The sequence below is a fragment of the Scyliorhinus canicula genome, chromosome 16, assembly GCF_902713615.1.
Source record: "Scyliorhinus canicula chromosome 16, sScyCan1.1, whole genome shotgun sequence".
Classification (NCBI taxonomy): domain Eukaryota; kingdom Metazoa; phylum Chordata; class Chondrichthyes; order Carcharhiniformes; family Scyliorhinidae; genus Scyliorhinus; species Scyliorhinus canicula.
This window is the reverse complement of record NC_052161.1, coordinates 39,294,326-39,322,277: the sequence shown is the minus strand read 5'-3', so window position 1 is coordinate 39,322,277 and position 27,952 is coordinate 39,294,326. Positions and strand designations below refer to the sequence as shown.

Genomic DNA, 27,952 nt, shown 5'->3' with positions numbered 1-27,952 from the left:
AGAAGGACTATTCTGGTTGTTTTGTATGGAGAAGTGATTATTACGTTGAGAAAGAATATGTTGACAGTGGTGTCATTTTTCTTCCTCACTGCCTGAACAATGATCCATCAGCAATTATCCATTGTGAATCTGCATGATTACTGTCCCATTGATTTTGATAGAAGGAAATCCAGGAGAATAGACTGGAGATCTGCAATGTCAGATCACAACCCAAACAATAAAGAGAATTTACCCCAGTGTCTTTATGTGTGGTGCAAAGATCAATTCTTCTTCGATAATAACTAAAATCTAAAGGTTTGAATTATGCCAGTCATTTCCCCACATCTTTACAGAAAAAAGATAGCAGTTATCCAGTTGAGCATTGTCATTTCAAATGTGCCATGAGGTGGACGATGGAAGTGTCTAAGAAGATGGGTTTAACAGAGTGAGTGAGCAGAATGAACATTGAAGAGGAATACAGTCATTATTCAGCATCTCTCGTGCTTCTCTTCTGCTTCTGCTCCCCGGCAATCTCTCGATGATGTCATCAGCATTCACTACCGGAAGAAAAGTATCCAAAAATGTTGCGTTCTTTTGTAAATCTGAATGAAGCCTTAGGTTCATCTCATTGCTTGAGTCTAGTCAGTACTCAGTGAAAAGCAAAACTACAATTGCTGGAAATCTGAAGCAAAAACAGGAAATGCTGGAAATGCGTGGCAGAAGAGTCTACGCCTTCAGAGAGAAAACAGTCAGCATTTCAAGTGTGTGTCCTTCAGAGCTAAGATAAGAGATGAACAGGCGACACGGTGGGGCAGTAGTTAGCACTGCTGCCTCACGGCGTCGAGGACCTGGTTCGTTCTCGGTCCAAGGTTACTGTCCATGTGGAGTGCACACATTCTCCCCATGGGTTTCACCCCCACAACCCAAAAATGTGCAGGTGAGGTGGATTGGCCACGCTAAATTGCCCCTTAATTGGAAAAAATAATTGGGTACCCTAAATTTATTTTTCGAAAGATGAGAGATGATCAAACATATAAATAAGAAAAAAGAAAACAGGAGGGAAAAAAAGACCAGTATAATAATAATCTTTATTAGTGTCACAAGCGGGCTTACATTAACACTGCAATGAAGTTACTGTGAAAAGCCCCTGGCGCCACATTCCGAGGGACAATTTAGAATGTCCAATTCACCTAACAAGCATGTCTTTCGGGACTTGTGGGAGGAAACCGAAGCACCCAGAGGAAACCCACGCAGACATAAACCAAGCCGGGAATCGAACCCGAGCCCCCGCGCTGTGAAGCGACAGTGCTAGCCACTGTGCTAACGTGCAAACAGAGGGGGGAAATCAGTGGAGGCACCTTCCGTTTCAATTTAAATCCTGCTGTCTAGTTTTTCCACGTTTCCAATCTCTTCCATTGCTCATTCTTTTCCATGGTGTTGGCTTTTCAAGTATTATTTGTTCCTTTAATGTATTTAATTTTTTTTGAACCATTACTTAGGTTATTTGTTACTTCATTCAACAAACATTAAACAGATACTTCCTTTTTGTGTTTCCCTGTTTTTGTTTCTCCTTCCCCTCCTTTTTGGACTGCATTACTTATTGTTCCTCTCTTCGTTTTCAGAAGAGAACAAGCCAGAAATCTGGACTGTTCTCCCCACAAATACTGGCCATGAATTTTCATTTTTTTGTCAGTTCTCATCTGGGTCACTGGACAGAATTGCTTTGCCATACCGGGGAGAGGGGAGAAAAACAAGATCAGTTTTGTTCAACAGTACACTGATATTAGGCAATTCCAAAGTGACACCCAGTGAATGATTGTGAAAAATCCACAGCACTCATTCCCTGCCCTCCTGGACAGAGAGAAGAAGATGTACAATGGGGAACACCGTGCCATTATGAGCGAAGAAGATACTGTGATCAGCCCCATCGATACAATAATCAGAGAGATATCAGCACTCGGGTTTTACATGTTTCACTTGAAAATTTAGCTCTTGCACTGGCTTCCAGAGAGTCGAAGCAACACATGATGCAATGTAGTGATATAGTCCAAAATGCATCGCTGGAGTGGCATATTGCTGAGGGGGGGGGGGGGGGGGGGGGGGACAAGCTCACTTAGAGATACGGATACGGCCACCCTTTCAAAATGGCTGCCCGATCTCTGAGTTCAGCTCCCCGGTGCTAGAAAAAATTCCAAGTGTGGGCTACACTGGTGAGAAACTCCCCAGGGCCCAAAACAATGTCTAAGTGGCATTGCACAGTGGTGGGGAGCTCACCGGCAGAGCCAGCGGCAGACTCCCTGTAAAGCCCGCCACAAATGAACTTGAAAATGTTTGGGGTGAATCGCAAACCCTGTTGATGCTGGGACCGAATTACATACAAATCGCATTGCCGTTGGAGGTGCTATTCGGTAAGCGTGTCAGGACATGCAAATTGACCAGCACTCTGCTGGTGCGAATCCGAGCAATTCCTGGCCCAGCGGGTGTTCTAACAGCTGGAGCCGGCGTTAGTATTAAAGAGCCTGCCAGCTGGAGTATCCGCACACTCACTGCAGCCACCAAGGTGGCTCAGAGAAGACCTGTCCCGTCCCCTGAGGTCAGGAGTCCGAAGTGGAACCACAGCTTCGTGCCAGTGAGGAGCGGAGGGACGCCCTCTACCCCAGCAATGGTTGCAGACTCAAACCTGCCCTCCTGAACGCCTGGGAGGTGCGGGAAGAGGCAGTCAGCGCTGCCAGTCTCACCAGGAGAAGACAGCTGGTGATCCGGTGGGATGGGGGTCACGAGTGAGGCTTCTGCCCTAAGAGGGGCAGAGAACGCGGGCATGTTCCAAAGGCCGCAGTGCAGATGTCCACTGGTTGGGTTGAGCTCTGCTGATGCCCTGCTTTCTGTGAAATGGGGCAGCACATCTGAGGAGTGCCAACACCTGGTGGGCACCTGATTGAGCTTGGCCCTTGGATGGCACAGCTGGGGTATGAGGGTGTCCAGAGGGGCGGCCTGGGTGGGCACCCAGATGACCACAGACCTGAGCATTTAAAGGACACAGGCAGCACTCGGCAGTGTCAGCAGCTAGGAATGCATAAGCCCTGGTGTCAAATCCACTAGTCACATTTAAACGCATGGCGCCACCAGCACAGGTTGCAAACCTCGTTATTGCCACCAGCGAGGGACTGGATATGGCACCCGAATCGGCGCTGGGCACAGACCTCGGTTTTGGCCGGACGCCCAATTCTCCAATCGCGGTTCGTGCCTGTGACGTCGCGAATATGAGAATTGCGCCCAAGGATTCCATCAGTTTAACACACCTCACTGTCAATGACAAAATGATTGCGTGAAAAGGAAATTTCAGAAATGCTCTCATAACATCTGCAGGACAAATGCAGGTTTCACGTGTCATTTTATCGGCATTGCTTTTTAATCACCCTAGTAGCATGTTGCTCAACAAAATTGCATGCAAAAGGCTGGGAAAGAATCTGTCTCATCTGTTAATTCCCATTTAGTTTCTGCTATCCAAATATAAACTCTGTACAGTAAAAATCATTAGATTGCTACTACATACAAAGAAAAATCTCTCTGTGGGGTCATGTCATGGTGGAGAATATTTGAGCTATGCATCATGAGAAATCAAAGGAAGGTTTCATGGCGATGTGAAATTTGAACCAATGTTAACTTGTGACGAGTATCGGAAAGTCCTGACACATGAAATACAAGCAGACAGTTTATGTTGGCAGTTTCTTCACTGCTGACCATGGTGCATTACACCAAATCAATTCAAGCTCTCAAATAGTTGGAAAATACAAAAGCTCTTTTATGCTTTATGGTTTCCTGAAATTTGTTGATTTATTGAATTTAATTGGGTTCTCACTAAGGATAAATTGCTACGAAATTAGAAAGTGCTGTGGCAAACATTTCAGGCACCACTTAACAAATATTAAGTACTGAACATAGTTTTTTCTTGCCCTACTGATAATAAGGTTAAAAAAACAACTGCTAACTTGCTGGGCAGGATTCTCCCTCCGTTGGCTGACGCCGAAATCGCAAAAAGTGATTGGGTAGAGAATAGGTTCCGACGCTAAAATTGCAGCGGGCACCGATTTGATGATAAATCACAATTCTCCGTCACCTCGACAGCGGCGTCAATGCGGTCTGGAACGCACGTACAGTAAACACCGTTTGCATGTCATTAGGAGGCCTTACCCAGAATTCTCCAGGGCCTCCGCGATACTCTGCTCCCGATGGGCCGAGATCACGACAGTGCGGTTCACTTGTGCTTTTAAAAATCGCAAAACCGCCGCCGTGGCTGCTGAGGGAGAGAGAAGGGGTATGGAAAGTGTCCAACATCGCCATAGTTTGCTGACAGTTGTACCGTTGGCTGGGGTGCTTCTGCCAGGGCGAGTAGTGGGGGGTGGCCAGGGGTGTGCTATGGGGTCGGGGTGGACGGGCACGGGACACCATTGCCGCAGCCAGCAAGGCAGCCATGCAGCTGCGCACGCCGTTGACAGCCGCTGTGAACTTAGGGCCACAGGTCATATGGGTGTCAGCCATCCTGCCTAGGGGTGGTCGTGCTCCAGCACAACCAGTGCTATCTTGTTGGCTGAGATGAGTGTGTGTGGGTTTTGTAATGTGTATGTGTGACTGCAGTTTGTCAGCCACCCGAGTGTCAATCACTGACCTGTGATTCATTGGAATCAATTGTTCCACGGTGCCGGTGCTAGACCCTCCACAGTTGCTTAATCGATCCAGGTTTGACACCCTTTTTGCTGTCGTGAAAGTCATAGAATTCTGCGTCGGCATCAACTTTTAGGGCGGGATTCTCTAATAATGGGGCTATGTCCCCACGCTGGTGTCAAAACCGCTGCCAGCGACACAGGCGTCAACAGCCCCCGAAAGTGAGGAATTCTCCCTTTTCTAGGGGGCTAGGTTTGCACCGGAGTGGTCCCCGCAGCTCCAGCCGGCGCGCAACGGCCCATGCGAGTCCGCGCATGCGCGGAATGCCCGACGTTTTTCTGCGCATGTGCGGGGGTTCCCTCCACCGCGCGGAGTAAAGTAGGCCCCCACAGAACCAGTCCGCCCGCTGAACAGTAGCCCCAATCGCGGGTCAGGCCACCGTGGGGGCCACCCCTGCCCTCCTTCCAGGATGGCCCCCGCACACTCAACTTCCAGGTCCCACCATGTGGGAGGTGAGTAATCCACGCCGGCGGGACTCAGCCAAACTCGTCGGCCACTCAGCCCATCGGGGCCCAGAGAATCGTGGGAGTTGGGGGGGTGGCACTGTCAACGGCCCCCGACTGGCGTGGCGGCGATCCCGCAGGCGCTCGAAAAATGGCGCCGGAGAATGGGGAAGCCAGCGGCGGGGCGCGATTCCTGCACCCCCCCCCGGGATTCTCCGACCCGGCACCGGGTCAGAGATCCCGGCCAAAGTCTCAGAAACGGAGAATCCCGCCCATTGCGTTTTTTCAGTTGACGCACGCAACCAAAAAATGAGGAACAAATATATTGTCTGATAATTTTAAGGGAATCCATGAGTTCCTGGTAATGCTTTCATAGACATAATTTAATTATTTTAATATTTAATGTTTTTTTATCCCATCCTTAAAGTTACAAAGCTGATTGGACAAGACAATTCCTTAATCCATCTCATTGCTTACTCCAAAAACCATATCAGATTCAAGTTGAAGCCAATTCGTGGTCTCCACAAGCGAGACATACAAGATCCAAGCTGACAAGAAAAGACATTGCACCTCATCCTGGGCTTGATCTGATGCTAGAGCTTAGTCGAAAGGCCGAGAAGCGATACAAATTTAGATTTTTAGTACTGAATCTATAAATTTTCCACATGGTTTCTGTCCAAAAGCTTTAAATGACAGCAACAGTAGCTTACATTTTATGGAATCTTCAACAGAAAATGAATGTCCCTCATGCTTCATTGAACCTTAATCAGGCAAAATTGGATGCCGAAACAAAGAGGGAGGTATTTGGAGGGAAGATTACAAGATGTTTTTTAAAGAAGGACTTATAGGAGGACAAGGTGATGGGGGTGGCGGGAGGTGGGGCCTACCTGATAGAAGCACAATCATCAATGTTGGGAGCAACAAGAAGCCAGAATCAGAGTAAGGGAGAGTTCTTGGGGGAAAGAACTTTTAGAAGCAGAGGAAGCTACAAAATAGAGTGAGTTAATGCTATGAAGGTACTTAATTATGTGTGGAAATTTTAAGTTGAATGATTGGCAACTGTCTCTTCTGAACAGATTTCTCTGTTTTTTTGATAGGGGATTTGTTTCATTTGAAAATAGAAGTTACATATTAGAACCCATTGAAGGTGCTACCGATAACACACACTTGATCTACAGAGCAGAAAATCTTCAGGGAAATGTGGGTGCTTGTGGACATAACTTCGGAACATCAGATACCACTATGGACAGCATTGTCGAGTCCCTGCAGAGGTCTTCTACGAGGGTAGGTTAATTATATTTGTTTAAGGGAATAAAATATGGCATACAATGTGTGGCCAAGTAGCAATGGTGTTTTAAGGAGCTTTCTGAAAAGAACTTCCTAATATAATTATTTTGCAATAAATCTGCTGTCACTTACTCTTCAGATTCCTAACAGATTCCTAACTGTTTATCCTGGCAATTAGTCTTAGCAATGGTCCATCTTCCCTTATAAAATATATGACCAGACATAGAAAGGTTGGAGTTGAATGTTTTCCTTTTCATACAAAGCAATATTTTTTTTAAATGTGAGGATAAACACAATTTTTAAAAGGCATAAGAGGCTCAGGGTCTTCTTCCAGTAAATGCAGAACTAACCATTGGAAAGTTATGGGGCACTGTAGCATGTTGCTGTTTAGGCCAGCAGGCAGCAGTAGATGAGGAGAACATTTTGTGCCTGACAGTGATCTGCAATGTCATGGGTTCATTGTTCAGCATCACAAGGAAAACATTTGATCTACAATTCCACATTGCATTCCATTACCCATTTCCCCTTGACCTGTTGCAAAATGAAGACTTCCCTAAGTTGACAATTGCCAGGAGATACAAAAAGGATGAAAATTAATAAAATAAAATTGTATTTGACGTTCAATCATCTTAAATATTTCACAGCCGGCGCATGGTGGGAATTAAGCTTTAGAACATCTTTTTCAACTCTGACAATGTTAGCTAAAGCAAGGAGCATGCATGGGCTTATGAATCAAAGTGACTGTGTGGGCTAGTCAGGCAGAATTTGTTGTCCTCAGTTATATTCAACACATATTTCAAATAAGTTACATGTAAAAATAGTTGATGAAAAGAAGCACATGTTGTAGAAAATAAATTTTTAAAATCACATTCGTCTAATACTTTTCATGTTCCCTGGTCACCTCAAAGCACTTCATACCAAAGATTTACTTTTGAAGTGTAGACGGCTGTTGTTTTGTAAGCAGGCGGCATGGTAGCACAGTGGTTAGCACAATTACTTCACAGCTCCAGGGTCCGGGGTTCGATTCCTGTTTGGATCACTGTCTGTGTGGAATCTGCACGTTCTCCCCGTGTCTATGTGGGTTTCCTCCGGGTGCTCCGGTTGCCTCCCACAAGTCCCGAAAGACGTGCTTGTTAGGTGAATTGGACATTCTGATTCTCCCTCAGCGTACCCGCACAGGCGCCGAAGTGGGCGACTTGGGGCTTTTCACAGTAACTTCATTGCAGTGTTAATGCAAGTCTACTTATGACAATAATAAAGATCATTATTATTAAAAAATGAAACTGCGAGGTTGTGCAGAGCGAGACTCTAACCAGGGCATGAGTTAAAGGATTAGTTAATGATGTTGGTTTGGGAGCAGGATGAGTGCGCGGTGATACTGGGATGATTCCTTGCTCAATTCAAATAGGATCTTGGATTCTTGGAATCTTTTATATCCACATGAATAGACAGATGGAACCTGTTTAATATCTGAGAGACAGAATACCATGGACTGAAGTGCCGAACCAGATTACGATTACTTGCTTAAGTCTAGGAGCGAAGTCTGAACCCATAATCATCTGACTCAGAGACAAGAGAGCTACCAACTGCCGCTGGAAATCGAGCAGTATGGTTTCAAAACTTGCCTTTCCCTTGTAGCCACCGCTTTCAAACAAACCCATGGAAGTCATTTTATCTGATGAATACTGCAAATGAATGCATAGTTGTTAATGCAATAGCCACAGACTGAAAGAACTCCCCAGTAATCTTGAATTGTGCTATTCACCGCCTCTTACAAATCAGTTACTAAGAAACAAAAGCAATTATATGTTTTAAATCAGATAAGATTGCAAATCTCTTGTTTGTTACCTTTGCTTTTGAAATGTTTGACATTACTGTGACAACATGATGGATTTGGAGCCCAATCATGTAATTTAACTGACTGTCTGTCTGTGCGCTTAACTGAAAAGTCAGATGGCAGCGTCCCAATTGTGTTGGGGTTATAAGATAATAAACATCTCCTAAGCAATCTTGACATTTAAATTGGGACATTTATCACAAGTAGACTCAGTACTACTGAATACCATTACAGTTATAAATGCATGGCTTTACACTATCACTTGTCTACCAAGGCCCAGAAACATGTGTCTATTTGGCTCTTACCATATTCTTAACTTCGTCATTGGGAAACTGCCTCCAGAATAATGTTGAGTTGCAAAATAGAGCATGTAATTCAACAACAATCCTTTGTGCATTTTTAGCAGCCTCATTACTGGAAAGAAAAATTCAAATATGCGATTTAAATATAATTATTACAGGAAGATGTGAAAAAAAGAAAGCCCTGCAAACAATAAAAACCCCAATTTTACAAATGTGTGCCTAATTTTCACATATTGTGCGCAATGAGAGAATATTTCCAGAGAGAGGTAAAGGGCTCTGAGCATCCTGCTATTGCGAGATTCCCATGTTGACATTACGAACATATCAGGTGAATACTGGGAATGTCAACATTCAAGGCTTTTTATTGGGAGTGTTCATAAAATAGTTTGACCTCCTGATTAAAGACAAATTGAACCCTATGTGTGGTAGGCATCGTACACCCTGATGAGGGCCACATGTTTTAAATCTGCAGATTGTCCAATTTCCCAGCATTTGGCACCCGAGCATTATCATCTGGCGACAAAATGCTGCTGTGTCTCCAAAGCAATTAATGATTTTGCCATGTAAGCGGAAAATGTTTCATTTCCAACTCGTTTTTACTCTATAGAAGAAATGTACAAAAAGGAGCATCTGCATAGAACTACACATTTCAGACGTGTAATATGTATCAACAGCAACCTACACTTTTATATATTAGCACCTTTAATGTAGAAAAATGTCTCAAAGCATTTCACAGAAGCATAATGAGACAAAACTGACCCAGCATCAAAGATGCGCTTAGATAGTTACATAAAAGCTTGGTCAACAGGTGGGTTATAATAAAGAGTGTCTTAAGGTGGAATGAGAGATGAAGAATAGTTTCTGAAGGGAGTGCCAAAGCAAAGGGTCCTGACTGCTGAAGGTGAAAAACAAAGATGTAGGCCGAATTCTCTACTGTGGAGCCTTAGTGCTCCCGCCAGCGGAGAATAGGGACTGGTCTCCTCTGGCGCTAGGAGCGGGTCCCAGGATGTGAGTCTCCGCTTTACCATGGGCCTCCCCTTGGGCGGCACACTGGTCGCACTGCTGCCTCACAGCGCCAGGGATCTGGGTTCAATTCTGACCTCGGGTGACCGTCTGAGTGGAATTTGTACTTTCTCCCATTGTCTACGTGGTTTTCGTCCGGGTGCTCCGGTTTTCTCCCAGAGATCAAAGGTTAGATGGATTGAATATGCTACGTTGCCCTTGTGCCCAAAGGTTAGATGGGGTTATGGGGATAGCCTGGGGGAGGGGGGGGGCGGTGTTGGGCCCAGGTAGGGTGCTCTTTTGGATGGTTGGTGCAGACTCGATGGGCCGAATGGCCTCCTTCTGCACTGTAGGGATTCTATGATTCTATGAAATTCATGCATTGTGGAGAGCTCGCTGGATTCCATCAGAATTCCAGTACTGGGCCGCCATTTGGAGCGGGCGGCTCAATCCCCCTCCTCTGACAAGTAGGGGCATCCTCCCCCCACCCTCCCTGGAATAACAGGTCACGTCCCCACAGGGCGCATGCATGAGAGTAACCCAACTCCCCTCCCCACCAACCCCCCCCAGCTCCTTCAGTCACCCCCATCAGAACCATCCAGCGGAGACCCCCACCAGAAACCCAATTAGACCCCGAACAAAGACCCCCATCAGTCATCCCTGTCTGAAAGCTGAAGAGCAGTCCAGGCAGTTCAGTGAGAGATCACTGCATTTCACTTACCCTTCCCTAACATCTGCTGTCTCAGACAAAAGTGTTTAAAGCGTCAGCTGTTACAGGTGTCAGAGGCATCCACAAAAGCCAAACATTTGGTTCATCAGGTGAGCCTTATGCATTAATGGGCCAGCTGATGTTACCTTCCTATCAGATTTTAAATTGCTGTCTGCTGGCTTTTCAGCTGAAAACAAATTTGAAAATGACCTCCATTTGTTTTTAAATTAGTTTGGTGAGACCATTGGGCAGCACGGTAGCACAAGAGGATAGCACTGTGGCTTCACAGCACCAGGGTCTCAGGTTCGATTCCTCGCTGGGTCGCTGTCTGTGCGGAGTCTGCACGTTCTCCCCGTGTCTGCATGTGTTTCCTCCGGGTGCTCCGGTTTCCTCCCACAGCCCAAAGATGTGCAGGTTAGGTGAATTGGCCATGACAAATTGCCCTTAGTAACCTTAGTAGGAGGGTTTATTGGGTTACCGGGATAGGGTGGGAGTGAGGGTTTAAGTGGGTCGGTGCAGACTCGAAGGGCCGAATGGCCTCCTTCAGCACTGTATGTTCTATGTAAGTAACAATCTGTACCCCACCTTCGACAAAATATACCAGATTAGGTCACTTTCATATCGTTACGGTTCTAAATCTTTTTTTATAATCTTAAATAAAGCACAGCAATTTAATGATGCATTTTAACTTTACCTTTTTAGCATTGACATTAGATTGCACTATTACTCCGAAAATTAGGTTGTACTCAACTTCATAGACCCTCTGGGGACCTGAGAAATTTTAAAAACCAACCTCAAGTTAATTTAATTTGTGGAAAGTCTAGAAACTCCCACCCACTATCTCTAGAAATTTGAGCTTGCCCCTGGGGAGCACAGCTCTGAACATTCCAGTATAAATAAGGTACTGCCTGGATGGATTTAATACTACCTTTACTGATCACTGATTACAGTGGATGTCGGTTAGGTTTTAATGGAAGGTTCGCAAACACAATGCTGTCTGTTCAGGAAAAGACTTGACTTGAAGTTACATGGAGTTAAAAATGGTGAATTATTCAAATGTAGTTCACATGCACATTGAGAGCTAATAGAAATGTTGGTGCATCATCCTCTTTGGAACTTTGTGATGTCCTCTTCAACCTCTTCACTTCTGGTGTATATAAATAGACTTTGAGAGTTATAAAAAATTGACAACTTATTAGCTGTACCTTGTTTTGCAGCGCAAGAGAGATATATCGAAGACCACTAAATATGTCGAACTGGTTATAGTAGCAGACAATCGAGAGGTAAAATATTTTAAAGTATTTCAGACCCATTTTTCAACCAATTCTGCTATTTTTAGTTCTGCTCCTGAAAAAGAGCGCTATCTTCGCAATATCTTACATGAATTATGGAGCTATAGATAATTATGGAAATATTTTTCATGCGTGAATTGAAGGGCTATTTTAATAACTTGCTATTCATGTCCTTTTTCATATTCATATGATCTATTAGTAGCGCAAGTGATCTGTTACCCCTCAGAAACCAAAATCCTTGGGCGGGATTCTCAAGTCCTCCAGTCGCAGCCGTTTGTGGTGGTAGGATTCTGTCCTAATTAAGTTAATAACTATTTTAATTGAATAATTTTCCCCAAAATACCTGAATAATAATTCCTGGTCCCAGACTACAATATAATAGATGGTAGGAACATGGGAATGTACTAGACCGGAAAGGAACATTGTGGTCTCAGAAATATTGGCCAAGATTTTTTTCTCCAGGGTTGTGTGTGCAGAAACAAGTGGAGACAAACATGACCTTTAAAAATGATGGCTCACAGTTCTGATTTCCATGCCGGAGAGCAGACTGGGTTAGAATTAGGGGCCCTCCGACCTGGAAAGAATTAGCGCATCCTTTTAAGAACGGAGGGCCTCATATTTCTTGGCTCCAGCACTGAGTTGAATCTAATTTTTAATTTCTAATACTTTAGCGCTAACTCTGGACCCAGCGGTCAGAATTCGTGCTGGCTCATTTGTATGTCCTGACCCTCTATCCACATAGCGCCCCACTGGGAATGTGAGCTGCACACTATTCTGTCTCAACAAGTCTCCCAAATGGAGTATCTTTGCCGAGGTGCTTTTTGTACAGTTAAATAAATCGACTGATAGCTTTAACAATTTTAGTGGATTTGACAGTTTGTTGACAGATTTGATAGTTCTTTGACAGCTTTACAGCTCTTTGACAACTTGACAATTTGTTGACAGCTTTGACAGTTCCACATTTTACCCACAATCATGCTCGTAAAGACAGAAACAGAAAGACAGTGAAGGCTTGGGCTGAAGCTGCAGCAGGAGACAGCATGGCGGAGGACCGGACCTCTGGTTTGTCGACCCAGCGGAGCTCAACGGAGCAGCTGATGCAAGTTATTCAGGAAGGCTTTGCTAAGCAGAAACGGGACTGCTTGGACCCGATAAAAGCCGATTGAGCGGCTGGAGCTTAGATTGGACGCCCAAGATCTTGCGATCCAGAAAGTAGGGAAGGCGCTGGCTGAGCAGGAGGAACATCAAACTGCGGTTGGAGTTGGAGGTGGGATGCTGAGAGACCAGCAGAAGAAGCTCCTGGAGAAGGTGGAGGACCTGACAGAACTTGAGAATCGTTGGGCTCCCGGAGGGGTCCGAAGGAGCGGGCGCTGGGGCATACATTGCAGACAAGTTTGAGAAGCTGCTGGGGGATGGGGCATTCTCCCGGCCCTTGGAGGTGGACAGGGCTCACAGAGCACTCGCGAGCAAGCCACGAATGGAAGATCTCCCGAGGACAATGACGGTGAGACTCCACAGGTGCTTGGATAAGGAGCACATTCTACAGTGGGCCAAGCAGACATGGAGCTGTACGTGGGACAACAGTATGCTGCGGGTTTACCAAGACCTGAGTGTGGAGGTGGCCAGGAGAAGAGCAGGCTTCAACCAGATTAGGTCCCTCCTTTTTAAGAAAAAGGTGAAGTTCAGACATGGAGTTTATAAGGAGGATGCTGGGGAAGATACCTGACCTGGACTCGCACAGTTTGGTCATGGGAGCGGACTTCAGCACAGTTATTGACCCTGACTTGGACCGGTCAAGCTCGAAAATGGGCAGGGTGCCAACAATGGCAAAGGAACTAAAAGGTTCTTGGAGCAGATGGGGCCCGGGGGGGGGGGGGGGGGGGGGGGGGTTGGATCCATGGAGATTTTGGGAAGATTTGAGAGTGAAAGAGTTCACCTTCTACTCACACGTGCATACAGTGTACTCCTAGATTGATTGATTTATTTTGTGCAGGGCCTTACTGGCAGGGGTGGTGGACACGGGGTACTCGGCGATCACAATCTCAGACCATGCCCTGCACTGGGGTTACCTGCAGGTTAGTAAAGGTTAGCGCCCGCAATGGAGGTTAGATGTGGGACTTTTGACTGACGAAGGGGTGTGCGAGCGGCTGAGGAAATGTATTCAGAACTACCTGCAGGTCAACGACACGGGGGAACCTTCAGCAATGGTGGTCTGAGAAGCACTGAAGGCGGTGGTTAGAGGGGAGCTGATCTCAATACGGATCATAGGGAGAAGGTGGACAGGGCAGAGATGGACTGACCAGTAAAGGTGATATTACAGATCGATAGGAGGTATGCGGAGACCCCAGAGGCAGGGCTATTTAGGGAACGGCGGAGGCTATAGGCCGAGTTCGGCTGGTTAACCACAGGGAGGCCGGTGGAGCAGCTGAGAAAGGCGAGGCGGGGCGATCTATGAGCATGGGGAGAAGGCTACCAGAATGCTTGTACAGCAGCTTAGAAAGAGGGAGGCAGCCAGGGAGATAGGGAAAGTAAATAATGGAGATTGGAACCTGGTTGGAGATTTAGCAGGGGTGAATGAGGCGTTTAGGGATTTCTATAATAGGCAGTACAGGGCGGAACTCCCTACGGGGCCGGAGGGGATGAGGTACTTCTTGGAGGGGCTGAATTTCCCAAAGGTGGATGGGGAGCTGGTAGAAGGGCTGGGGGCCCTGATCGGTTGGAAGAGATAGTGGAGGGTATGAAGGCCATGCAGTCGGGTAAAGCCCCGGGGCCGGATGGGTACCCAGTGGAGTTTTATAAAAAGTTCTCTGGGATATTGGGGTCAGTGTTGATGAGGATGTTCGATAAGGCAAGGGAAAGAGGGGTGCTGTCCCAGACGATCACACAGGCCACAATTTTGCTGATCCTGATTTTCACTCTTTGATTTGACGGGGTTTTGTTAAGTTTTCGTTTCTCCTTTTTGTTCTTTTTGGGTTGTGCTCCGCACGTCATTTTGGAGTACACCCCCCTTTTTCTTTTTCCCTTAGTTATTTTGTGTTCTTTAACTCAATTGCTACAATAGGCATCATGCCAGCACACTCGTCCCCTGCTACATGTAGATAAATGTAGCAGGGCTTCACCTCACAGAAAAAAAAAAAACACACACCATTCATCTTTTGGCCATAATTTTAAAATTTATAGTAGTAGAAGCAGGACAAGAACCCGGAGCTGTGTGGGTCACACAGGCCCATATATATCCCTGTTGAATGTGGATGCCAAATTGCTGGCCAAAATTTTGTCCTCCAGAATTGAGGATTGTGTTCCAGACGTTATTGGGGAGGACCAGACGGGATTTGTTCAGGGGAGGCAGTTGGTGGCCAATGTAAGAAGGTTGTCAAATGTGATCATGATGCCCCCGAAAGGTAGGGAGGTGGAGGTAGTGATCACAATGGATGCAGAAAAGGCTTTTGTTCGGGTTAAAATGGGATTATCTGTGGGAGGTACTGGGATGGTTTGGATTTGGGTGGGGCTTGATTGACTGGGTCAGGTTGCTCTATCAGGCTCCTGTGGCAGGTGTACGGACGAATAGGACAACATGGGACTATTTTAGACTGCACCGGGGACGAGACAGGGATGCCCCCTCTCTCCACTGTTGTTCGCACCAGCTGTACACCTGCTTCTGTATGTATCGGACCCAATAGAGGGGATGGAGGAAATCATGAGGATTCTATGGAAATTTGGCCGGGTTTTCGGGGTTTTCAGCTGAATATGGGGAAAAGTGAGATGTTTGCGGTCCAGGCAAGGGGACAGGAGAGGCGATTGGGGGAGCTTACATTTAGATTAGTAGGGGGAAGCTTAAGGTACCTAGGCATTCAAGTGGTGCAGGATTGGGACCGGCTGCATAAATTAAATCTGGCCCGACTAGTAGACCAAATGAAGGATGATTTTCGGAGATGGGACACGCTTCCGTTGTCACTGGCTGGGAGGGTGCAGACGGAGAAGACAGTCTACCTGAGATTACTGTTTGTATTTCAGTGTCTCCCCATCTTTATTCCGGGGCTCTTTTTTAAACGGGTCAACAAAGTGATCACTGGCTTAGTTTGGGCGGGCAAGACCCCGCGAATAAGAAAGGTAATGCTTGAATGGATTTGGGGAGAGGGCAGGCTGGCGCTGCCAAATTTTAGTAACTATTACTGGGCAGCGAATATAGCCATGATCAGGTTGTGGGGGAGGGGTCTGCGTGGGTGCGTATGGAGGTGGCTTCATGCAAGGGCACCAGTCTGGGGGCGTTGGTAACTGCGTCTCTGCCGTTCCCGTCGGCACGGTACTCCACATGCCCCATGGTGGTGACGGCCCTGAGAGTCTGGGGGCAATGGAGAAGACGTGAGAGCAGAGGGAGCATCGCTCTGGTCCCCGATCTGTAATAATCACCGGTTTTCCCCGGTAAGTATGGATAGGGGGGTTCCAGATTTGACCGAGAGCAGGGATTGAGAGGATGGGGATATGTTTATAGGGGGGAGCTTTACGAGTATGAGGGTGCTGGAGGAGAAGTTTGGGTTGGCGAGGGGAAACAATTTCAGGTATCTGCAGGTGTGGGACTTCCTATGTAAACAGGTGTCAACCTTCCCGCTCCTACCACTAAGGGGGATTCAGGACAGAGTAGTTTCCAGAGGGTGGGTAGGAGAAGGGATCGTCTCTGACATTTCCAAGGAACTTATGGGGTCAGAGGAGACGCAGACCAAGAGCTGAAGCGCAAGTGGGAGGAGGAGCTGGGAGGAGAGATAGAGGATGGTCTATGGGCGGACACGTGGAGTAGAGTCAATGCGTCCGCAATATATGCCAGGCTCAGCCTGATACAATTCAAGGTTGTCCATCAGGCTCACATGACAGTGGCAGGATGGAGCAGATTCTTTCGGTTGGAAGACAAGTGTGCAAAATGTGCGGGCGGACCAGCGAACCATGTCCACATGTTCTGGACATGTCCGAAACTTCGGGATTTTGGCAGGGGTTTGCAGATGTCATGTCCACGGTGTTAAAAACAAGGGTGGCACTGAGTCCAGAGGTGCCGATTTTCAGGGTGTCGGAAGGCCCGGGAATCCAGGAGGAGAAAGAGGCAGGCATGCTAGCCTTTGATTCCCTGGTAGCCCGGAGACGGATACTATTAGCTTGGAAGGACTCATAGCCCCCGAAGTCGAAGACCTGGTTATCGGACATAGCTGGCTTTCTCTGTTGGAGAAAATCAAGTTCGCCTTGAGAGGGTCATTGTTAGGGTTCTCCCGGAGGTGGCAACCATTCGTCGACTTCTTCGCGGAAAATTAATCGCCAACAGAAGGGGGGTGGCGGGGGGGGGTTAGTTTGACTTAGAGTAGGGGGTTAATAAATGTGGGACCTGTAAGGAAGGGAGACGGCTTTTGACTATAGAACATAGAACAGTACAGCACAGAACAGTACAAATAGCCCTTCGGCCCTCGATGTTGTGCCGAGCAATGATCACCCTACTCAAACCCACGTATCCACCCTATACCCGTAACCCAACCCTTAACCTTACTTTTTAGGACACTACGGGCAATTTAGCATGGCCAATCCACCTAACCCGCACATCTTTGGACTGTGAGAGGAAACCGGAGCACCCGGAGGAAACCCACGCACACACGGGGAGGACGTGCAGACTCCACACAGACAGTGACCCAGCCGGGAATCAAAACTATGTTTATAGTTTCATGTACATTGTTTATTTTGTTGTTGTTACAATACCACAAATAGCTCAATAAAATGTTTATTTAAAAAAAACAACCCTAAAGGGTACCATACTCAGCCCAAAGGGTGCCTTACCTCTCCCAAAAGGTGCATTGCCTACCCAAAGGGTGCCTTACCTCTCCCAAAGGGTGCATTGCCTACGCAAAGGGTGCCTCACCATCTCCAAATTCCCCAAAAACAATTTTCAAAGGGGAGCTTTATCTATTCAAACGAGTACTTTGGCTATCAAAAAGAATCCAGCTCTTACCTGGTCTAATTCACACACACCTTGACTACCAGTTATGCACTCCTTGACTACCAAAATCCAACTTCATGGAGGCAGCTGACAATTTAAATGACTGGCTGCCGCCGTAAGGCTCGCATCCATGAACCCCAGCTCAATTCCAGTCCAGCCCTCGTGAAACTAAGAAATACTGTGTTCGGCGGTAGGATTTAGGATTGGCAGCCATTTCTACTATTTTAGCCACGATGGAGAGCCTCTCTGTCATAGTGAAAATTGAGTCATCATATCGTAGAAGATCCCTCATACCTTGTCACATTTTTCACCTGACATTTGTCTGGTTTGCTGATAACATCAACCTCCACTGTCTGTATTTTTTTTACTGTCCATTCCATACCATGACCATCCTCACTGTAGAATAGCTAACTTGAAACTGAGGGTAATTTTCACTTTCCTTGCATGTGTAAAACTGCCAATTGTACATTGGTCAACTATTATACACCACAACCTCAGCTTTCCCACTTTTCTTTTCCATTGCAGTCAATGGTGAGGAAAGTGAGACTGGCTGTACAATGAGATGCCAATCTGCCGCCAACAGTTTTCCAATTCAGCCAAAGTGAAAATTGTCCTCATTGTACCTTCACTTTATCTCTTTTAAATCTGATCCCTCGAAAATAAAAGATATGTAAGGTGCTCCGATTACATTTTTGTTTATTTCTCTGTTTCTAACAATTTGGAAGGTAAGTTGGCTTACTTTAGTACATGAACCAGTGAAGAACACCAAACCATAGTTGGACCAGATTGAGTTGTGCAATTAGCTGGTCAAGGTTGATTCTCATGCTGCGATTTGCTGATCACAAAATTACTTCCCCTTATGAACTAGAATAGTAGAAAATAACAGTGACACATATCATACTCTATCAATGAACACTATATCTGCGCTTATATTAATATATCTAACCCAACATCTACATGATAGTGACCTCTCATCAGACAACCCAAGTGCCTGTGATGTAAATATGCTCCGTATTCTCATCATTCATATGTATGATATATAACCCTTTCGAACATTGCAGAAAAAAAGTCCCAAAAGTTTATGCAAGGAACAGCTTGACACTGTTACAATCCCTGTAGAGACCAATAACTTTTGACAAGAAATTCAAACTTCCAGTGACTGACTGAAAGGATCACACAAGAATTCAAGTTTTAAGACTTTTACTGTAACAAATTAGAAGCAACATTGACCAAACATTTTTTCTGTAGGCAATTTATACTCTAAACTGGAGAAAAGTTTCCCATTACATTTTAAAACGACCGAAACTATCTCTTCCATACTTATACTTTACTCCTTCCCTTAAGTGGGCACTTCATTTTGCAGAAGCCAGTCCAAGGTGATGCTTAGTGATGGGCGCTTATACATCCTTCAGAGGTGAGCAAAGTGATCCATTATCTCTCCTAGCCCAACGGTCTGCTTCCTTTATTTTCCTTTCCAATCCAGGTGACTCCTAATCCCAAAACTGATTTTCATGGTGGGAAATAGATTGGAGATTATCAGCCAAAACTTGGCAAACCCTCCAGCTGCATTTAAACTTTCACAAACTTTGGTTCTTCAATCCAAGCATGAGTTTCCATCTGCATTCTGCATTGTGAACAATAGACTTTCTGCCCAGATTCTTGCAGACTGACCTGACTTTGAGTTTCCAGGATATTCTCAAAAAAACCCTAATACACAATAGCTTGCAATGGACTCTTCCACTCTCAACACCTATCCCCATGATAATGTGAATCACATGGGCCTTGTATCCAGGTCGAAATATTAATTAGCCATCCTTTAGACACATAACTTCATTCTATCTGGAAATTAAATAGACACTTTAAAGTATGACCGTTTACAAAACTTGACATTCTTAACATCTCCCTGTGAGACTTGGAGGCTAAGTGTCAATCTAACATCATTACAGATGTGCTTTGGCTGATCTTTTGAAAAAAGGTTGAACAAGTTGGGCCTATATCCATTTAAGTTTAGAAAAATAGAGGTGTTCTTGTAGATCCTATGGGGAATTGATGGTTTTGACACAGGGAGGATGTTTCCTCTTGAAGGTATGACGAGAACGAAAATGTAAATGTCGCCACAATCCCAGAGGACCATAGACTGCTTTCCCCTTTGAAAGCTGACTGGTGGGGATTTAACCTGAGGGTAACCACACCTCAGATGAGGGGCAAGGTTGAGAATGCGGGGCCTTCATGAATAACTTCAGCAGGTACAGAAATTGATGCAGTGTTGTTGCCATCGCTCCGCATCACAAACCAGCCGTCCAGCACTAGGGTGCACAATTTAAAAATAAAAGGTCTCCCTTTTAAGGCAGAAATTAGGAGAATTTATTTTCCCTCAGAGGGTTGTTAGTCAGTGGAATTCCGTTCCCCAGAATTCAGTGGAGATTGTGTCCTCTGGCCTATATCCTTATGTCCTTTGTTTGCCCTTGTTCAAATGTGTGAACAACTTTCACATTCTTCCCAGTAAATCAATCTGGGCCTCAATTTCCACATAGTAACCAAGTCAGCCAAGCTTGTGGTCAAGCAGGATTTGGAGCAGGTCACATAACCCACTTCATTACTCAATTTTCCCTTAAATTAAATAGACAGCCCCAAAATATAACCAAACTTCTAAACTTCATATTGTAACAAGATACACCCTGGATCTCAAGCACTTGCTTGTAAGGGTAAAGTGAAGCTTCCATTATCTACATGGAAGGCAGACACCAGCTCCACTTGAGCACATTTAGGGTTCTTACCACATTTGAAGTCCCGAAATTCCAGTGGAAAAAATGCCAGGGTCAAGGGAGATAATGGGACACAACTCACTTCAGAAGATGTATAAGGGTCATCACTATCTCTTTACAAAAGGATTTCATTTTAAAATAAATATTGGGTGTAAGTTTCCCAAATTTGCAGAGTGTTGGATCAGAACAGGTGCGTGAAACTTGCTCGCATCATAGGTGCTTTTTCTGGCCTTATTTAACAGCACTCTGTACAATTTCAAAGTGTTGGCAAGAATCACACAGTCAGCTGGAGGGGCAGGTCCTAAACATGCCACAATGCCAGGATTCTGAGATTGGCATGCCATTTTTAAAGGGCACCCCAATCTCAAAGTTAAATTTTAAAGACCCCATCCCAATGGGCATTGGCTAAACCCATCTGCCCATGCATCAGGGCAAACCCCTCCCCCCACAATGCAAGATCAGGACGCCCTCACGCACCCCACCCCCGATCCACATCACAGACTACATTCCCCCCCCCCCCCCCCGTCTCATAGGTGGCACAACCCACTCCCCCTCTTTGCAGGCTCCATCTCAAACTCTGCGCCCCTTCCACCACATGCATCATATCAGGGTGATCCCGCCCACCCCCTCGGATCGGAGTGCCGCCTCCCCTTCCCAGGCACTGCCCCTCCCACAACACATACAGAGACACACACACACACACACACAGGGGGGCTTCCCCCCCCCCCCCCCCACCCAACGGGGTTCCCAAAAAGGTCCATCCTTGGCACTTCCATCGTGACACTGCCACCCCCAGATTGGCATGGCCAGGTTGGCAGTGCCCCAGGCCAGGTATTGCACCACTCGGGCATCCCCCGGCGGTGGTCATGTGACTGGTTATCCCTTTTTGAAAACCAGTCATGAATCGTGCTGGTTTAGACGTCGTGCCATACTGTAAGGGCGGAAGTAGAGGCATTTAGCCCATTAATCATTGTTAAATTTATTATAATCTCTGCTAATTAGATTCATGTCCTTCATGATCATGAACCTGATCACGTCGCCCCGGGGGGGAGGAGGGGGTTGGCGGTGCAGGGAAGATCACGATCCGTTTTTGACCTCTCACGATATTTAGCAGCCATTACAGGATTTGCACCCAAGGCTAGCTTGCTGCCAATTCACGGCCACTATTTTATTGCCGCATGTTTTGGGACTCCAGGCCTTGAACCGGTTAGGGCTTTCAGTAAGGGCCCACTATCCACTGTCTGTGGTTATTACAAACGGACAGCTGGTCTAGTGTATCCCACCTCCCCAACAAAGTCCTCAGGTTCCTTTGAAAGTTACAGTTAGAGTACACTGATATAAACATATGACTCAAGTGACTGTCAAGCTCTGTAAAATATAGTCAAAAAACAAAAAAGAAACAAATGCCACACCACTTGTTATAAAACCCTAAGAATCAGGGAAATGGTACAGGCTATGTTGTCCCCAAAGCCTGCTCGCCATTCAATAAGATCATGGCCGATTTTCTTTTACCTCAATTTTACTTTCCCACCTGATCCCCTGATTCCCGAGAGTACAACATTCTATCCATCTCAGCCTTGAATACTCGATGACTGAGCTTTCACAGCCCTTTGGGGGAGAGGAATTCCGAAGATTAACAACCCTCAAATCTTTGGTGAAGTCAAGATTGTTCAGTTCCAAGTATTGTCCTGTGTGGGCCATTCAACTTTTTAGACAAGAGTGTAATTGTCACTGGAGACATAAACAAGCTCTGTATGCCAATGTAAGCTATTATAGTAATCTTTTCTGCAAATTTCAAGTTCAGAAGCAAGGGAAGGACTGGACAAAGACTAAACAGCTGACGATAGAATTGCAATTTTGTGGATAAGGTAAGCATGCAGTAATGTTTTAAAAGCAATACATTTTTTACAAATATATTATCAACTGAAAGGGAAGTTTATACATATTGCTATGTGATAACTGTTGTCATTTGAAAATTGAATGTGCATAGAATCATATAATTTACAGTGCAGAAGGAGCGATTCAGCCCATCGAATCTGCACCGGCCCTTGCAAAGAGCACCCTACTAAATCCCACACCTCCACCCTATCCGCGTAACCCTGTAACCCCCACCTAACCTTTTTGGACACAAAGAGGCAATTTAGCATGGCCATCCATCTAACCTGCACACCTTGGACTGTGGAGGAAATCACAGCACCCGGAGGAAACCCGCACAGACCACGGGGAGAACGTGCAGACAGACAGTGACCCAAGCTGGGATTCGAACCTGGGACCCTGGCACTGTGAAGCTACAGTGCTAATCACTCTGCTACCTTGCACTTGTTCATATTCATGCTTCCACTTGAAAAGAGTTCATTGGGAGATGGTGGGTGGGATTCTCCGGTTCCCCAGCCGTGTTTTTCTCGCTGGCAGCAAGATTCTATCTTCCTGCCGCTTGTCAATAGGATTTCCCATTGTTGCCACCCCATGCTGCCCGGAACCCCGCAGGCATGGTACGCTGCTAGCGGAAAAAGTGAATCGCAAAGACCGGAGAATTACTGCCACCTTTGCAGTACATTTGCTATGGCAAAAAGAATAAGGTTGTTCTTTAAGGCTACTGCCTCAAATCCACACCACCACCCATAATATGGCTGCCCCTGTAAGAGCCATCAAAGATGCTTTTATCAAATAAATTTAGAGTACCCAATTCTTTTTTTCCAATTAATGGACAATTTAGCATGACACGGGGAGAATGGCAAACTCCAGACGGTGAGTGACGAGGGCCGGGATTGAACCCGGGTCCTCGGTGCCGTGAGGCAGCAGTGCTAACCACTGTGCCACCGTGCTGCCCATGCCATCAAAGATGCTTAACAGAGCATGAAAATTATGTAATGCCAGCTTCTCAAACACATTCTTCTCCAGTCCATCATCAACAACAACCATGTTTATTCATACAGAACCTTTAATGGTTCTCATAATAAAACAATGTATGACACTGTGCCACGTAAGGAGATACTGAAGTCAGATGACCAAAGCTTGGTCAATGGAGGTAAACCTATCTTGTTTTAGTCCTTTAAGACACTTCTTAAAGGACTAAAACAAGGTAAAGTGTAAAGTCGCCATAGTCCCAGATGACCATACGCTGCTTTCCCCTTTGAGCAGGAGAGCTGACTGGTTTTGATTTAACCTGAAGGGGCAAGGTTCAAAAGATCCAGAAGTATAGGGAGGGCTTTCTAGAGCTGTGAGCCAGGGCAGCTGAAAGCACAGTGTCCAATGGTGGGCACTTATGATTGGGAATGCACAAGAAACCAGAATTAGAGGGACGCAGATATCCTGAGGGTTGTGGGACTGGAGGAGATACCAAGATTTGAGGGGCCAGGCCACAAAGCGGTTTGAAAACAAGAATGAGTATTTTAAAATCAAGACATTGCTCGCCGGAGCCAATGTAGGTTAGTGAGCACAGGGGTGGTGAGGGAACAGAGCTTGCCCTGAGTGAGGGGCAGCAGTGTTTTGGATAACCTCAAGTTTACAGAGGGTAGAATGTGTGAGACCAGCCAGGACCGTGTTGGAATAGTCAAGTCTAGAGCTAAGAAGGGCGTGAATGAGGGATTCTGCAGGAGGTGAGCTGAGACGGGCTGAATTTGAGCAGTGTTACGGAAGTGGAAAAAGACAATCATAGGGATAGCATGAGTATAAGGTGAGAAACTCAGCTCAGGAACAAATATGACACCAGGCTTAATCTCAGACAGCTTCCTGGGACAGGGATGGAGTCAGTTGTTAGGGAACAGAATTTGGATTGGGGGCTGAAAGCAAAGTTTAATACTTACCGATATTTACCATCCCTAAATCAGCCCAATTAATGGCACTATAAATGTGGCACTGTCGGCTTCAGTAGATAATCGTAGGGCAGGTTCAGCTTAAAGAAGACAATTTATTATTTGAATTGAAGTTTCTTTGTAAGTTGAATCAGGATGTTTGCTGATAATTGCACGAAAGCAACAGTTAGCAATCTTGATGTGGATTTCCCCATGGAAAAATCTTTATCTTTATGTTCTGAAGAGAAGGAGAATGAGGACATGTAATTGGACAAATTAAAAGCATTGGTAGTCCAGCATCATGGAAGGCAGGTCTCCTCGAAACATGAACACTGTCTTCAGCTCCCTTAGGGGCTTGTGCTTGGGCTTAGTCAGGGGCTAAAGCATTCCAGGTTGGGGGTCACGCCTGGGCTCAGTTGGAGGGGGTGGTGAGGAGCTTTGCATCTGTGAGGCCTTCAAACCACCTTTCAAATATTATGGAGATAACGGACATCACAGCTGTAGCCTGTCTGTCCTACCAAACATTTACAGGAAGAGTCCTTCTGCAGCTTCTCTCCTGAAAGCCAATTTCACCCCCTTTGACTGTGAGCAGCCTCTAGCTTCACAAATGAAGGATATTTCAAATGAACATAGAACTGTACAGCACAGTACAGGCCTTCGGCCCACGATGTTGTGCCGAACTAGTCTGAAACTAAGATCAAATCAACCTACTCCCAATCATTCTAGTGCACTCCATATGCCTATCCAATAACCGCTTGAAAGTTCCTAAAGTGTCCGACTCCACTACCATAGCTGGGAGTACGTTCCACGCCCCAACCACTCTCTAAGTAAAGAACCTACCTCTGACATCCCTCCTATATCTTCCACCATGAACCTTATAGTTATGTCCCCTTGTAACAGCTACATCCACCCGAGGACGAAATCGCTGAACATCCACTCTATCTATCCCTCTCATCATCTTATACACCTCAATTAAGTCACCTCTCATCCTCCTTCGCTCCAATGAGAAAAGCCCTAGCTCCCTCAACCTTTCCTCATAAGACCTACCCTCCAATCCAGGCAGCATCCTGGTAAATCTCCTTTGCACCCTTTTCAGTGCTTCCACATCCTTCCTATAATGAGGTGACCAGAACTGCATGACAACACTCCAAATGTGGTCTAACCAAGGTCTTGTACAGTTGCAGCATAACTTCACGGCTCTTAAACTCAATCCCCCTGTTAATAAATGCTAACACACTATAGGCTTTCTTCACAGCTCTATCCACTTGGGTGGCAACTTTCAGAGATCGATGGACTTGAACTCCGTGATCTCTCTGCTCCTCCACATTCTTCAGAACCCTGCCGTTAACCCTGTAATCCGCATTCAAATTTATCCCACCAAAATGAATCACCTCACACTTATCAGGGTTAAACTCCAACTGCCACTTTTCAGCCCAGCTCTGCATCCTATCAATGTCTCTTTGCAACCTATAACATCCCTCCACATTTTCCACTACTCCACCAATCTTGGTGTCATCAGCAAATTTACTAACCCACCCCTCAACTCCATCATCCAAATCATTGATAAAAATCACAAATAGCAGAGGACCCTGTGGTACACCGCTGGTGACTGGGCTCCAGGATGAAAATTGACCTTGTTAGTTGTGGTCGTATTTTACACTTCTCTACTCTCAAGTGACTCCTCAAGGGCACACACACTCCATGGTCTCTGAGGATTGTTAGTACATTGAAGTCCAGCAAAATTTGATGCCTGAACAGTGTGCCTGTACTCCTGGAGTATCAGCGCATAGAGGCAGCTGTCAGCAATCAAAGACGTAAGAACAGGGCTTCAGCACTGTGGATCTTCTCGTGACCAAGGGCTAAGTGTGTGGATGAACTGGGGAGGAGACCAGCTGAACACAGTCTCCCTCATGTTCCTGGAAGATTTCAAAGGACCCTTGGTGTGGCCAGTGGTGAGCAACGTTTCCCAGCACAACTGGCTAGGTGGATGGCACTCTGAGGGGACATGAACCACGTAAAGGCGGGGGAAGCTTGGGGGTTTTGAGGGTCCCACGGTGAAAGCTCTAACTGATTGTTTCGCTTTGATGTTCCGGCCTCCCCGATGTGCATCAGCAGCTGTGTAGCACTCTCTACATTGTGCCCCAGAAGCCTGTCCACTAATGCTGTCCAGCGAGGTGTGTGTCTGCGTTGATGCAAGTGCGGGTGATAGCTGTGACTGCTCGCTGGAGGTCTCCTCAGGCATCTCCTCTGAGGTGGCCTTTTGGGTGGCGGGAGAGGGGGGGGGCAGCTTTGGATGGTCCGTCCTCATCAGATGGAGATCCTGCGAGACAATGGACTTGTGGTCAGTGAGAGAAAAGGATCTGTTTGTCTGACATGAACAACTTACTTGAGTCAATGATCTGTGTGAAGGGACAGTGGTTCCTCACCCCTCTGGTACAGGCCAACCACGCTGTCGGTGACTCCTCTCCTCAGGCAGCCCCTCATTGGGGGTGAGGTCTCGAATCTCTGGGACTCTTACTGACTCTTACATCCACCCCCCCCCCCCCCCCCCCCATCTTGACCCTTTCCCGTTTATTATGGGCTATCTTCTCCTGTGGGGACAAAGAGAGGGCATTGTGAGCCGCACGCTTGATGGGTCAGGGAGAGCCTATAGCAGGTGGCATGTGTGGGCACTGCACCTGGACATGAAGAGGTTGTGCTGGTGGGTGCCAGGGGTCTCTAAGGAACAAGCACAAAGATCAGATGTGGAGAGGGTGCGAGATGTCAGCCAGTGAAATGGGTTGGGGGGGTTTGTGAATTTGAGGGGTGGCGGGCATAACTCATGCCAGGAGAGTGGTAGTAACTTACCCTTGCATCTCATTGGAGGTTGTTTGTCATCTTCCTACATTGCACAGCGCTCCCCCTTGTCATGTCACTGTTATCACCTCCCAGGTAGCATTGCTAACCCTGCTGCTGGTCCTCTGACCCCTCGGGTCCACAGCTATGAGAAGCCTGGCCAGGCCGCCATCTCCAAAGCGAGGGGCAGGTCTGCCTGGGAAGTGCTTCACACCTTCCTGTTCTCACCAAACACCTCACTGGCTGCAAACCTCTTTTGTACAACAGAAGTTGCCATCATCTAGCCCCTTTCACAGAGCAGCTGCTATTTTAAAGGATCAGCCACCACCAGCCTTTCTTGAAGTAACAAAGAGGGGAGGGACATGCCTGGGGCACATGAAGACAATGGAGGAAGGCTTGAGGCATTACGCTCACAATCACTCTTGACTGGAGAGATAACAACATTGACAGGGGTTAAGTGATTAAAGAGGATTAAATTAGTGAGTACCGCTGACATTAAGAGACTGAGAGAGAAAAAGAGCATGAGAGAGCAGAGAGTAAATACAGGCTCAATTAGCAGCAAAGGATATGTGTTGACATTAGTTCACGAGTCATTGACTGTGACAGCATTTGTGATGGTCCTGTCATCAGCACCTGGAAGAAAACTTGCTACCACAACAGAAAGATAATTTTAAAGAGCAAAATCTTCCCAGTCATTACTATTAATGCTGCTGTTCAATTTAACAACTCTTACCAGATACAAAGTGTTGCATCTCCATCATTAACCAATATGCAATGGTCAGTGAATGGTGATTATTACAGCTGTGGAGGAGATATATCAGCCACAAACTTAAAAACCATCTTTACTGTTATTTTTCATTCACACACTTTTCTAGTTCTTCGCCATTTATCTTCTGTATTTTATTTTCACAATGATGGATGAGGGAAGCTCCTATTGTGCTGATATTAGTGAAAAGGCTTCCATCAACTCTGTGTATGTAGAAGGTCTAGAAAGGATTGCTGCCTTTCTCATCA

At 46.2% G+C, this 27,952-nt stretch overlaps 1 protein-coding gene across 1 annotated transcript in view; it reads left to right on the top strand.

The window, feature by feature from the left end:
* LOC119950873 (disintegrin and metalloproteinase domain-containing protein 12) overlaps nucleotides 1-27,952 on the top strand; it is a 451,211-nt gene that overhangs the window by 292,136 nt on the left and 131,123 nt on the right. The window contains 5 exon segments of the mRNA XM_038773759.1: nucleotides 6,242-6,428; nucleotides 11,499-11,564; nucleotide 13,185; nucleotides 22,109-22,160; nucleotides 22,162-22,177. Coding sequence (XP_038629687.1) covers nucleotides 6,242-6,428; nucleotides 11,499-11,564; nucleotide 13,185; nucleotides 22,109-22,160; nucleotides 22,162-22,177 — 322 coding nt within the window.